The 15,471-nt window shown below is 35.1% G+C and overlaps 2 protein-coding genes across 5 annotated transcripts in view; one reads left to right on the top strand and one right to left on the bottom strand.

Annotated features, from left to right (window-relative positions):
- Positions 1–15,471, bottom strand: part of Toc (toucan) — a 54,151-nt gene that overhangs the window by 28,396 nt on the left and 10,284 nt on the right. The window lies entirely within an intron of this gene.
- Positions 531–15,471, top strand: part of Cda5 (Chitin deacetylase-like 5) — a 58,137-nt gene continuing 43,196 nt past the window's right edge. Inside the window, exon 1 of one of the 3 annotated variants that reach the window (XM_072909290.1) lies at positions 531–1,064. In XM_072909290.1, the coding sequence (XP_072765391.1) occupies positions 1,013–1,064 (52 nt within the window). In that variant the 5' untranslated portion in view covers positions 531–1,012. Of the gene's footprint in view, positions 1,065–1,542; positions 1,691–15,471 lie in introns of those variants that run through there. The other 2 variants (XM_072909289.1, XM_072909291.1) reach the window with 2 other exon arrangements.

The raw sequence follows: 15,471 nt of genomic DNA, 5'->3' as shown, positions 1-15,471 counted from the left end.
AAATTATTTTCAAAATTTACAGAAATAATAAATTATAATTATAACTATTAATTTATAATAATTATTATAAATATACAAATTTTTATCTTAAATGAAAAAAATCTAGTATCTATTGATCGCATTTATTAGTTCATATGCTTATATAGTGATTGTTTTAATTTTAAATTACAATAAATATTAGCCTCTTAAAATGTTAAGTTGTCTAAAAAATATTTATAAAAGCGAACATTGGATGAAAAAATTTTGTTCCTATTGTAAGATGTAACTAGACAATTGGCAAGTGATTCTTATCCGAGAGCAACCCTTGCTTCCATGTCCTGGTCGCGGGCAAAATCGGGTGCGGTTTCAGGGTTAACAATACGGTGGGGAAAGGGAAAAAAAATTCCAGGAAGGCGGATTTCGAGCGTCCACTACCCGACCAGTCCCCACTCCATTCCTGGTGATCGTGAACGTCCGATCGAGGTGGTGGGCGATACGCGGTGGTGGTGCGGCACCAAGACTCCCTTCTTTGTTGCCGCGCTCAGTTAGAAAGGTGACTATGCCAAGAAGACAGGAGGTATCGAGCACACCTCGCCTGTGTTATACCAGCAGTCACCTTTCTCTCCTCGTGACCGTAGCATATGTTCTGCGAACGTCCATGGCGTATCCGCGGCTCCTTCAATAACGGCGCTGCACTGCGGCTTTCGTAGGCGCATTTCGTTCGGCGCTTTTCGGAAAAAAAGAAAAAAAAAAGAAAAAGAAAAATAGAGATTCAGAGTGTGACGATTGGCCCGAAAATCAGTTCGCGTCGACCGAATTCTGGATCGGACGCGGATCGAACTGACTCTTAGCGAGTTTAAATTTCGCGCCGAAAGAAAGCGCGCCAATCCGTTCGTTCCGGAGTTCAGTCGGAGTGAGAGTCGCGTACAGAGAGGAGGGTAACATCGCCGCTGACCGATCGCCCCTTATCCTTCGGGAATCAGCGTTCCGATTGTGATTCGACATCTCGGCCATCCATCAACCAGGAGGAAAGATGATAATCGTGAATAGCGTGTTGCTGATTTTAGCGGTCGTGTCGAGAGTGGGTGAGTTTTTTTTATAGTCAATTTCGCCGCGTACGAAAAGGGCGGCAAAGTGTATACACGTCGAGAAAAATTGCAAGCTTAATTAATATCTACATTCAAGTTCCGCATTATACATCTTTTTTCATTCTCTTCTCTTTAATGTATTGTATATTCTGCCAAAAGGATAAATTATATCAGCATTCAAAAAATGTAATTTAACGTAAAATCCATCCATTAAAATATCCATCGCAATTCGTAATTTCGAAACTTTGCATTGTGTGATTGTGGTAAGAATAATCGGAAACTGGGAGCTGGGAGAGGAACGGTTCGATATATCGAGATGGATTTTTGAAGTAACGTTCGCGGCGCGGGAGAGGTTGCCGCGGTGAGGTCGCTGGAAACGCATGCGCACTCGCTCGCGCGCGGTATTAGCCGCGAAAATGTCAGTTTACGTAATGCACGCGCCGTTGGATAACTGGCACACACGCGGAAATCAAGTTAATGCGCCCGCCGATCCCCCGGGGTGCGCCCGAGGGTAGCCGCTATTCGTTGCGTTGAAAAATTCTCTTCTCGCCGTGCCTTCTTGGTCGCCGGGAATGTCCTGCATGGGCGATCAATGTGTTTGCACACCGCGGAAGAATGCACGGGTAAGTTTTGAAATATAAACACGCTCTCTCATGCGCGTATAATCCTTCTTTGAGCCGAGATTTGTTCCAATAACACTCCGATATACATGGCGCATTTTCAGTTATTCGGAGTAAAATTCGCGGAATGAATATTTTTCCATATAAATTCGAAGTATTAAACGCGCGCGAAGGAATTATCTAATATTCATTATAAGATATCATTTAATCACTTTCGATTCGAATGTATCACACCGGTCACTGTACAGAAATGTGCGAACGCATTTGCAATTATATAATTCCATTACCGGAATGAGTTTAAGATATGAATTTCTGTATATATGTGAGGTATTAAAAAGAAATAGCAGATATGTGACTCGAATGGAATATTAATTAAGATAGCAATAGATGTATGCAAATACATTTTCTAGATAAATCCAAGCACAGATATTTCTCTCAAAATTTTCTCTAAAAAATCAGTTTAATAATTGATAGACAAAAGAGTTTTTCAGTAAGTAAGAAATATTAATTCAACAGTTTGAAATATTAATTTTACACGTAGAATCTTTTTTATTTACGTTTCAAAGATTTTAAAAATATTATCTAATAATGCGATATTTTTGAATGTTGTAAAAAAAAAATGTTTTTGAAATATTACGTCAAATATTTCCTGAATTGTTACTTTAAAGTTTCTGTCCAGAACAACATTAAAAATTAATTAACGCTACATTTCATTAAATAATAATTAATTGTAATAACATTGTGTTAATGACTTCTTACTTATTGGATATGTGTCAGACGATAAGAGTAAATGAATTATGACTATGTAGTCATTGATCTGCGATAACGAGATTTAAGACATCTTGACTGAAGAATCTAAGCAATTAAATCTGTACACACAATGCATAGTTAAACCGCGAAAGATATTTCTTCCCAAAGTGACACACGGCAATGATTTAACATTTCTAAATGCAAGAATCTCCTGCGGGTCGTGTCCTCTCTTCTGTATAAGAAGGAGGAGAGAACTTTTGCAATCTGACAGCATGGTAAGTCGGTTTCGCATGCGAAACGACCGATTTGCGAAACTTTACCACGACGTTGACCGAGCTTGGAATCGGCTGGAGCGAATATATTTTGTCAAGAAATTTTGCGAATCCATCACGAATCGTATTTGTCCTCCCTGGGGAATTTTGTTTCAGCCTTCGCGAATTAAAATTATCTCGACGAAATCGACTCATCTATCGAGTGGAGAAATCGACGCAATATTAGCTAATTGCTTCGTGTAAAAATGAGAGCCTTTCAGTTATAAAATTAATGCTTGCGAAATTGTTAACCAGAACGTATTGATTCAATGACTAATTTCAACTATTTGATAAATATATATTTTTGTATAAAATAAATGATTATTAAAAAAACAAATAAAATAATTTTATATGGTAATCTTTAATTATCATAATAATCGTAACTTAAAGTGATAACTATTGTCTTTTTAAAATTTTTTTACTCGATGAATAAATTAATTTTGTCTAAATAATTTTTATTCTGTTAAGGGAGGCTTTTCCAGGTAGAACATTCCAGAATACAAATCTCCATGAATTTGCCAATTTTTTTTGGCAAAATACATTTGTCGACGTGCTTCGAAATTTCTCATATTTTTATTCATATTTTATTCGTATTCTATTTATAATCAGAGATCATTACATAAATTACAACGTTCGATTCCAAACGTAATATCGTAAATAAATTTCACGTACTTTTCAGATAGAATCAACGAAAGTAATCGGATTTGTGTAATCGATGAGAGTGACCGTAAGACCATTCTTCGTCGCGATCCTTCGCGAAAACATCGATAGGTCATAGGATCCATCGCGAGAGGAGCTCACGCGGGGCTCGAACGCGAAGGCGGTCGTCATTCAAACAAAGGAGAATGTTAACGGTATTGTGCTACATTTCGGTAACACGGTGGATAACGGGCTTGGCGTGGAAATGATCCGCTTACGAAATCCGCCGGAGGTGCTCGGTTGCACCGTGCGCAGGCAGCAGCCGGCGCGGCGGAGACGCAATCAGAAATCTGTTCCCATCGGTTAACAAGGCGGCCGGAGAAGAGCGAGGGAAGGGAAGACTCATCTTTCGTAGACTCGCAAGGCGCGTATCCGCCGTCGCGATCGCGCCAGGTCGAGATGAGATAATAAGAAAGGAGAAATTGCTGATCGCGCGCGATCCGCATCCTCAGATGTGCAACGGCACATGACTAAAGATGCGTGCGTAAGTTTTCTAAATGGCTTTTTTATCTCTTTTGCATGAAAGATTTCGACTAACACACATATTATATGTTACACCGATGAAAATGATATGGAAAGAGATATAATAAACTCTGACGAAATTAATACATTCGTCTTTGTCATTACTTTTTAGAAAAAAAAAATTTTTTTACCTTATGGAAATAATTACGTATATATCTCCGGTCACGTTTGCTAACGGAACTAGTATTTACGTTGATTTGTGGACCACGATTGCAGCGCGGGTTACTCTTCTTATAATAAATCAACGATTAATTGAAATGATAGCTGAATATTAGAATTCGTAATAGTAAGCCGAACATTATGTAATCTATAAATGTGAGTTATAAATGTCATCTTAACGTCGTTTCTCAGTTATATTGTTGACTGTGTTACAATGATTAAGTAAGAACATAAAAATGTTTTACGAGTCAGTGATTTTGTGATTGAAATACGTTTAAACATTTCATTGCTTTGTTCTTGTCCACATTATCTTTGTATGGATTTATTAATACGCGTTCCTCACGTGATTAATATGCGCAATTAATTGATTTTTCTTGGAATATTTATTTTTATTCTTTGCTCTGCAAATCGCAGATTTGCTATAATAAAAATTTGTCTTACAATAAAATATTATTCTTTATTTTTTATAACTTAAGACATCGATTTTTTTATGAATCTGCTCTATTTATGCATAACAAATTTATAAATTTATTTTTCAAACTACTTACATGTGAAAAGAAGATACTTCCAATCGTTTATTACCACGCGCGTATTTTTTATATACGAATTTAAATATAATTACTTTTAAATTAGAAAACACACATACAAACATACATACACAATATTATTATAAAGCAATATAAAGTTCACGTACATAACGGAAGGATTACATAATAATTGTACGACCTTTTTTTTTGTCACAATCACTTTACAGTTTAATGTGACGTTATCATATGATATCAAATATGTTTGTTTGAATGATATACATGTAAGAGAAACGGATCTGGTATAGCGCGTAGGCGACCCGTTTTGTGATAATGTCGGCTCGCATCAGTAAAGTAATTTAACAGTCGGAATGCAGTCTACGCCCCATAATTTACATGTCGCTGGCGTATCTCGGCGTCAAGGGCTTCTCAGAGATTGCATATAGTCGCTCTAAGTGGTCACTTTATCCTTTCTAAAAGTCAAGAATTATAGCGCCACTTCAAAGCAATGCGAATCAAGATGTATCCCGACCTTAAAAATCAATATAAATTCTTTTTGTTTATAAAATTATGCAATATTTAAAATCAAATTATTCATAACATTTTTTTCTGTCTTCTATTTTCATCTGTTATTTTTTATTAATTTCTATCGATACTCGATTTTGATCTCTGAATTATTAATACTCGTACCTTTGTAGATAATTTTACTTGCTGTATTTGACAGCGAAGGGCGCTTGATAAATAAAACCGATATAATTTACCACATCGCGTATCGATCAATCCATAACCGCCCACACCCACCACGTATACATACTTATACACTTATATATGCGCGCGCGCGATCGTAAATCATTGCTTTTTAAGCCGGTTAAATTACGATTCTTAATGCTACCCACACGCAGGATACCCCATAACCCCGGATAACTCCGACAGGACGAAACTATGATCGCGAAAGTAATAAAATCGATACCTTGAAGTCCACGTGGATTTGTTATCCTCATGTCTTTCTCAGTAGGTACTCGCATAAATAGAAAAGCGAAAGAGAAATGCGCTTGAAAATCGCTCCTCTCTTTCCCTCCCCCCCCCCTCCCTCTTGGCTATTATCTTTTATCCAGGATTCCGAAAGCATCCTGGAGATCCGCGTCACTTTGCAATTATCAGAGGAATTTACCGGCGGTGTATGTACCCTGCATTACGGGCAGCCCTCGACCGTTTTATCCGCCAACGAAAAAAATTATTACATTCTCGGTTATGCTCATGCTGAGATAAAAATATTCGCGGTTTGGAAGGAGAGAGAGAGAGAGAGAGAGAGAGGAAGAGAGATACAGAGGGCGAGAGAGGGAGAAATGCGGTTTAGTCGTACTCTGCAATATAAATTCTCAAAGTGCATGCGTATAATAGAAAAAAAAGAAATTTATATGCATCGTGATTATGAATAATTTAATTATAGTTAACACATTAATTTTTTTGTTCCTTAAATATACGCATTTTCAAAGTCGATTAAATTTGATCTCACAGTTTTAATTACACAGTTCGATTTCAATTTAAAATTTATAAAAATAAATAATATTAATTACATAAGAGAAAAATTTAGAAATTGTAATATGATAATAATATGTGCACAAAGTTTTGTTTGATATTATAACGACGGATTTAAATAGATTTAAAAGGGAGAAAAAGAAAGAAAAAGATTCAATGTTTTTATGCGAGTGTTTAAGTTCAATGATTCACTAAAGCTCTTACAGCTTTATGCTCTTGAAAAATGTGCTCTGGCCTATTGCCCTACGCTCAGGATTCCATCAACACCCACGCAACCACGCCGTACTGCAATTACCAACAAGATTTACTGCGACCGCGGGTGTCTCTTATGTTCTCGCGATCGCATAACGTTAGCTCAGAAAGTACAATCTCGGATTTTATCGAACATGAGCGTAATATTCGTAAAACGGGTTATCTTCACTGTTGACATGTATCTATTTTACTGGAGACATCTTAGCTTATACATAGCAAAACAATTTCAATTTTTTGTATTATTTTTCTATTTCTGTATTTAATTGTAATTTTGATATGATTGACATGAAGATCTTTCCAAAGAATTCTAATATTCCTAAAATTCTAATTTTTAGACATTTTGATAAAGTTTTAAAAATTAAAAAAGGTATAAGAGATAAATGAGCCAATTATATATTTTTATATACAGAAATTATAATCATTTTGTTGTTTCTATCAGTTTCGAAGACGTAAGAAAACAATATTTTGAAAACTATTCAAAATAATCATAATGAATCTATTAAAAAAATTAAGATACATTCTCGAATTTGAAATATTCTTCTGTGATGTTTTACAGTTCTCTCTGAATAAGAGAATTTAAACACTTTTCATGAATATTAAAACATTTTTTTTCTTTTGACTTTTCCTTGAATGTTCTAGATTTTAGATGAAGAAATGAAAAAGTACAAAAAAAGGACTTCAAATGAAAATTCTGACAAATAAAAAAAATATCGTCAATTTTTTTATATAACAAAAAAATGTAAAATATTGGTGTACCTTATATTTCCACGGATCTTTATTTCTTACATTTAACTACTATAATCCTGTTATTATTTATAAATGAGAAAAGTATGTAAAGAAAATATGTTATTAATTATTATTAAATTAGAAATCTTCAGAAAGATGAGCTACGACAAGTTATCAATGATACATTTATTCGATTATCACGCAGAAACTTATTACAGAATTAAACTATAAATCTCTTTCTCTCTCTCTCTTTCTTTATTTCTCTTCCTCCAATCTGTACTGCATTGAGAAAAGGAATATTTATGTATATAACGCAATGCGAAGAAATAAAGACCACCGCGGCGGCATTTCATTCAATCTTTATCCGTTTATGTCGCTCTCTGAAAGCATTCTTCGGCTATTATTATTCTTCTCTGAGTATTCCATCGGTAAATGCGTACATGTATACACGCGTTGCAATTACCGAGCAAATTTACCGCGGGGTGCACGTACATTATGCTCTGCAGGAATCTTCTTTATTATGTTCTCGTGGTCTGCATTGTATTAAAAAAGTGTATGATATATCTACAGTCAGAAAGAAAATTGAGCGGACAAGCGGTTATTTTGAAATAATGCACAGTAATTGTTTCTTAGCTTTATACTTATTATCAGAGTTTATATTTTGATGAAAAAATTTATAGCAATTTTATACAATGTTTGAAGAAAAATATCTACAGTAGACGATGAAAAGATATTCTAAACAAAATTAAATGGACATTTTTTAAAAATTGAGATTAAATATTCTAAAATAATTGCATTGTTTACAAATGTCTCAATCAGTCTATCTGTAATCGGTTAATCGGTATCATTATTCTCGTCAAACTATGTAGTCGTTAAATTTTTACATCGAATTTAATTTGTGCTCTTTCGCCATCGTGGTATCCCACGGGATTACGCGCATGTCGGCAATGTTCTTTCGTGTGGCAATTGAAGGATTTACCGCGTACGTGAGTGTATATTATGTGTTCCCGCGTGGCTTGCCTTATCCATTTGCCGTAGGTTTCGCCCCGCCGGCAATTACTCGGAGAATTTACCGTATCCAATCCACCGATATCGGTTAGGTTCCTTCGCTCGCCCGTCCATTATCCTTGGCGACTGGTCACTTCCATCTCGCCGCCGCCGACGAGAAACATTCGCGGTATGTGAACGAGAAAATATATAAAGTCGCAGAACAAGTTCGTGAAAATTCAGCGACGTGCGTATATTCGTGTTAGTCCAAATTTATCGTACGATAGTTATATTCATCTTTTTGAACAACTTTTGTATTTGACTGAAGATCTGAAATTCGATAAGATATCCCAAAAACATCACATGTGTTATTTTACGAGACTCTTCGGCCAATTTGAAACTAATTAAATATGCTTTAGGAAAAATTTCGACAAAATTCATTCTTTATTGCGACTTTCAAATTTCTTGCACCATATATTTTTATACAGCAGAGTCTTAAATTAGATAAAAATTAGTTAAAATAAGTTTTAGTTTAAAAATTATATTGAAGGATATTATTAATAAGGAATTTTATCATCTATTTATGGCTCTCTAAAATTTAGTTAACGAAAGGCCCTTCTTTTTTTTTAAACTATGGTTAATAACTCAAGAATTATTAATTGATATATTTTTTGATCACAGAATCTTTTATCAAAAGAACATTTTGAGATTTTGTAAACATGAAAGATTCAATTTTTTTTCTCCTCATATTATACACTTTTAATATTATACCTTTTTCACTGATTATATCCTTGAAATATTAGAAAGTATTTTATAATTACACATTGCAATACATAATGTTAATTGCATCCCTTCGCAAAATATAAAAAAAATTTTAAAGATATATATACATTTTAAGGGTCTCTCATAAGAACCTATAATCACTTTCTTTTATGATAAATATATTACACTATATGTATTATTGTCTCGAGTTAATGAGAAATTTTAATTATTTTGGATGAGAGATCAAACTATACTGACATTCTTCTGTGCAGTGCTTTTATATTTAGAACGAATAAAAGGATTATTTATAGCTATTCTACGAGATTGTCGAATGTGATTTTAGTAAGACAATGAATGACGACGTATCGATAATATATTAACGCTCATTACGAGCGTGTTGCGAACGTGGATAATCAATCGTTCCTGCCACATGGATTGTACAAAAGCGGCTGAGGCGATATACTTCTTAGCTCACGTCGTAAACCATTCGAAACGATCATTATTCTTTCGGAAAGAACTAATTGTTAATACCGAATGTGGTAATAACGCGAGTTGTGTGCGGTCATTATCCTTAAGAGTTTACAATGTCCGATTCCGCGGGAATAGCCCTGCGGCTGTTAAATTCTTACATACAACACACACGCTCGAAACAATATAATTCTCTCTTTTTCTTTGTATCGTGTATTATATATTATGGAGCAGAACTGATGTTTGGTAGATGCTACTAATGAATTAACAGTAACTTTAATAAAAAGTTTAAAATAATTATACATAACAAATAATTCAGCGAGATAAAAGTAGGAAAAACTCGAAATTGATTCTTTTTAACGCGTTAAAATAGAAATTTGTAACAAAAATATGGAAAAATATATCTATTTTTTCGAAATCGGAAAATCAGAAATTTTGAAAAATTGTCTAACCTGGATCAATTTAAATATCCGATTCTGAGAGCGGACGTATAAGTAGCGTTTCTCAAATCTTTTTATTGAAACAGGTTCGAATATTGCCGAGAGATTTCAGTCAAGGATCTCTCGATGTATTTTACTCGGTGCTTATTACAAATTAAGGCATAGATTACATCGCAAGAGGCCGTGTTTTATAATAATGATCTTTATGTACGCGTTAACCATATTTTCATTTACCATAAATTAGACGGATGAAAGAAACGCATGAAGGAGGGATTCTCTCTCGTTAAAACCTTTTGAATCCTTACTCGGGTGGTTTATCGTCAAAGAGAGGTTACTGCCCTCATGGCAGATGATCTCTGACAGAGTTGTTCATGTCGTAGTTCAAGAATCCTTTCTTAAAAAGGACCATCGCCCACGCTCGCAACCGAGAAAGAAAGACTCGACGGCATAATGATTTAATATCCAACTATCGTGATTCTGAGCGCCATTAAACGAGATCTACTTTGCAGCGAATCAAGTTTTCAATCTTGTGAGAGAGACGTTGCTTTATTACGTGCAAGTTTCCAATTAATTATTACAATATTTAATTGCATAAAATTATATGCTTTTATGCTCAAAGTCTCTATTTACTTCTTTTTTTCCTTCTTTCTGTTTACGTTTTTTATGACTATTTTAATATGAAGAGGCATATTTTTATCTTATTATTAAATTAATATAGTGAACATTGCGTGTTCGTTTCTCCACATAATAGAGGTCTATATAATGGTCGATATATCATACATTATAATTTTTATGATTCACGTTACATCTTCGTTGTTGAAACACGAAAGAAATCGGTTAAAAAAATATTTTATAGGTAAAGAATTTATTAATATAATAAATTAATTTTTTATCATCTTCTTTTCTTTTATTGTTTTATACAATTTTCAAAGAGATTTAACTTTGATTGATATGCGTTAATACGTCTATATAAAGTAAAAAACACCTATATGTTAAGAACCATATACGTAGCTCTGCATCCACATTCTCTACTGTCCTCAAAATCATCGCGCATCGAGAAACGAGATTTCACATTCTCCTTCGAGGAGCTCTTTACCTTCTTTGCATATTTGCCGGTCGAAGCGAAAATTATGATATATATATTTTTGTCAGATATTATATATATTAATATACCGTACGAAACAGGTTATTTTTGCTAAAAATTCAGTATAAACAAGTCCCGAAATTCACACTAAAAATCAACACGTTTTTGTCACTTTTATCGCTATACTAAATCTGAAATTACTGTCGTGAATATTAATATTTGCATTATTCATGAAATTATGTCATCGGGGAATTATAAATCGTGCTGAAAATGTAACTACTTAACGGTATAATATATTTTTAAAAGCCACAGGTTTGCATTTACAGCCACGCAATTTATATGCACGATATAATTAGAAATGAGGCTTCGCCTCTTCTATTACGCTTCATCGATCGATTTAATTTCATAATCCTAGATCCATTACATCATCTAGCTTCAACGCCATTTGAGATTAATAATATACATCACGTGAATCATTTATTTTTAATGTTTTAGTTTTTGAAATCATGTTGTTATATGAAAGTGCTAAAATACAATCCGTCAACATGATAGATTTAAGTTTGACACATTTGATACTTCGATTAATAAAAGATACAATTGTTATAGCAAGTTAAAATATTATTCAAATTATTTAAATTTATCTTTTGTTTCTTATAAGTGAAGCAAATAATTATCCGACATTTTTTTAGTGATTTACTGGTTTTTTTTACTTTACTTCAGAATGCATATATATTTACAGATTAATAAAATCATTGCCAAATATTTCAGAAGATTAATATGAAATTAATAAAGAGATTTGATTTTTCTAGTGATTACAACATGTAATTTTATGCCAATACAAATCAATAAAGAAACGACTATACTATTGATTCGCGTGACCGATCAATCGGCATCGACGCGTTAAATTTACTTTACTTCAGAGCACATATATATTTACAGATTAATAAAATCATTGTCAAATATTTTAGAAGATTAATATGAAATTAATAAGAAGACTTATCTATTGATTACTTATAATATAATGTAATTTTATACCAATATATATCAATAAAGGAATAACTATTAATTCTCACGATTGATCTATCAATATCGACGCGCTAAAAGAGTAAACAAAACGAGGATGCCCTCGAAAACGTCTCGACGTAGTCGAGAAACGAAGTTTCACCTTTTCCGTAGGCTACGTCAGTCCACCTCCACCGAGAACGGCGAAATCCGACTTACGCGACTTTCGCACGTGCGCGAGAACGATTACGGGAACGTCCATCGTAGCGAGTGTTTTTGTACCGTTTCATTTTCTTCCACATAGGCAATATTATTAGCAAACGTCAGTGGGAGAAGTCTTAATTTAATAACATCGCGATATTTTCTAAGTTTTTGTACCAAAGATCTTTAAAAACACATTAGAAGCAGAAATCGCCGCCTCTGTCTGTCTGTTTCCATTACTTTTGCTCGATGAAAAAATCATCGCTGGCGTAATTGTCTTCAGATTCGCACGGGTGGATCTTTCGGCTGTGCTATTAGAGATTTGCACGTCGGTTATTAGGCGTGCAATCAAAACGTCCCAACCCAAGAGAATCGCGATGTACAGACGCGAAAGGTTGTTGGGAGGTAATTGGTGAGATTGCAGTTGCAAAATGGATTGCGTTGCTTGAGAAATCTCTGGCTGAAGACGAATCATGAATTATCCGAAACGAACAGGAGTACATTATTCGAGAAAACCTTTGATTCTGATGACAAGAATATAAGCAATTTAATTCAATTGTGAAACAGAATATTTAGAGAAATTACAATTTTAATTATACTGTTTGTTTTTATTTATCTTACATCATTATGCTTGATTTAACTTGTGTGTGCAAAGAGTTTAATTATAAAATAGTAATAATAATATAGTTATTTAATACTCATCAAAAATTTGTAGTAACTTTATACGAAATAACATTCAGAAGTATATTCTCGTTTTACATGAGTTTAATTAAATAATAGGATAAATTTGAATGGTTAAAAAATAGATATCTACATTTTGTTTAGCACATTTCAGAAATAGCTGCGCTATCATCGAGATTCCGGACTGCATATTGCGTGCAGGTCAGCGTGTTACGAGAGAAAGTACGAAAAGGGACATTTATAGGTATGCGGTTAGAGAAATATTATCGTCGCGTCGTCATCTCCCAGACAATCGAGAGTAATGATAGTGCGATTAAGGTACTTATGCACTTACTTACGGTGCATAATCGGAGATTGGCATAACGCTCTAATCGGCCGCGCTCAATTACGGCGAACCCTATCGGGATTCATCCTACATCAAGAGATTCAAGGTCCGTTCCGATTCAATCGGTACGGATTAATTGTAATGAAGCTAATATCGCTTTTCAAACAAGGCGCCCTTTATTTGTGACAATCAGGACGAATGTCAGGAATAATGAGTACGTTTCATTCTCTTCACGTATCGATTCTCTCATATAGATAAGGTTACTCTTATTATTTTCTTACATACAGAAGGGCGCTCTTTGATTTTGTCGTTCTATTAACGCGGCTGCAACGCGAAAAACAAACCAAAGAGTGAAACGACACACCGAAAAAAGTCCGAAATACCGGTCCGGCTTCTTATCCCCCCCTTACAAGAATGCAGATTTTCTCGCGATTGTGGAATTTTACCTCGCTGCGGTTGTAAATATCGGAAATGTCGTGTCGGATAAGTTGTGCGAGGGAAAAAAAATGTGTCTGATACGAGCGTTCTGGCGCCTCTGCGATGCTCTTATTGCATTCCTACGAACTGTCGATGACTTTGTAACGCACGGAATACTCGACTGTCGAAGAAACCCGGTGTGTAAATATTCCGCGATATCTGAAATGTGGCGCCTAGGACATAGTCTCTTTTTTTAAAGCGTGAGATCTATGCGTCGACTCTTCATTTTCGCGTTATTTTTACGTTTCATCAAGGTTGACATTCCGTACAGCCTTCTTCCTTTTCATATTCTACATATAAAACGAAAAGAGCGTAAAAAGAGATCAATTATCTTATCTATTAAGAAACATCTGCGAATTTTAATACAATTGAGTATTAATAATTTAATACAACACAGTTTATTCGTGTCAAATGAAGAAATTTTCTTTCGAAACACGTAACTAGTTCTCAGCGCTTTCAAGGTTGCACTGTCTCTCGATAATAACACGATCTTTTTAACCGCTCTCTTTAACAAGCTATTAATTTTCGATTATCGGCTACGATAGTCGGAGAGATCAAACCCGGATGACCTTCGCCGACAAAACGAAACTGGGCGACCGACCCCACTTCCGGATGCCTACGGGCGCACCCGCTGACAATTCCACTATTGTGTAACAGAACAGTCAATTCGCAGCGTCGATTAGATCTTATCCGGTTATCCGTACTCGTGCTCTCCTTTTCGTCGATTATCTTTTATTTTATTCCAGTGATGGGGGTTGTGCAAAAAGCAATTATCCCACTCGCGTGTTGATAGTGTAATGACCGAACCGCGATAACATCGATCATTTCTTTTTTAGCTTCTTTCGTTTTCGTTTCCTACAGCAGTTGTAACCTTCGCTCGATGGTCAATTGCGACGTCTAGTTTCGTCACTGCGAGATCATTACAGTGATATTCGTAACCACCTACGTTCTTGTAACGTTCTTATTGCATTCGAAATAAATTATTGCGTTCTTGCTACTTTTATAATAGCGACACCGTCAATTTTCCGATAATTTGATACCCATTAAATAAACATTATTATTATTCTTTAGTGATTTTATATTATTTACTGGGCTGGATTATGGATAATATTTTATCGCGCGCGCGCGCGCCTACACTTTTGCTCGCAATTATCATGATTCACTCGGCAATAAATAATAAATATAAGGAAAAGAGCGAGAAAGAGAGAGGAAGAGAAAGATCAAACTGGAAAATTTATCGATCGGTGGCTGCGACTTTAATCGCGCAAGTCAGCGTGGCTCTCGCACGTTCACGATTCACACGTTCCGGCAAATCGACAGGCCGTTATTTTCTTATGTTCGTGGACCCAAGATCACGATCTTATCGCGATAGTTTTGTGACGAAAGAAAAAAAAAGAAAAAAAGGAAAAACATTATGAGACCGAGACTGCGCCCCGCGGGATTGCGAGCGCTCCTTTCTCGCGCTGTTCACGATTGGTAATGTAAAACCTTGATCGTTCCGTGGGACCGATCGCTTACACTCCCACGGAAAGTCCCTGCCCGTAATAGTATATACACCGTGTTAAAAAAGCATGTACTCTGCGCGTAACTAGCGGCGAGCTCGTTTTTCTTCAATGTTACGCTCGTGATACAACTTCAATTCTTATCCGGGCGGCCCCGTTACTCGAATGAAAGGAGATTTTCATGGAATATCTAGAATGGTTAAGAAGGCTCGTGGTAAGTCGCAGGGATAAACTTATCGATTTCATGTAGGTGGATGCACTTTTCCTTTCTCTTGCTTCGTCTATCGATTTCATTCCTTTTTCTCCGTTTTGTTTGATGCGGTACTGTATTTTATTTTGGGTGCTTTCTGCCGTTTATATAATATTATTTCGT

The sequence above is a fragment of the Anoplolepis gracilipes genome, chromosome 17 (genome assembly GCF_047496725.1).
Source record: "Anoplolepis gracilipes chromosome 17, ASM4749672v1, whole genome shotgun sequence".
NCBI lineage: Eukaryota > Metazoa > Arthropoda > Insecta > Hymenoptera > Formicidae > Anoplolepis > Anoplolepis gracilipes.
This window is presented reverse-complemented; position numbering and strand designations above follow the sequence as displayed.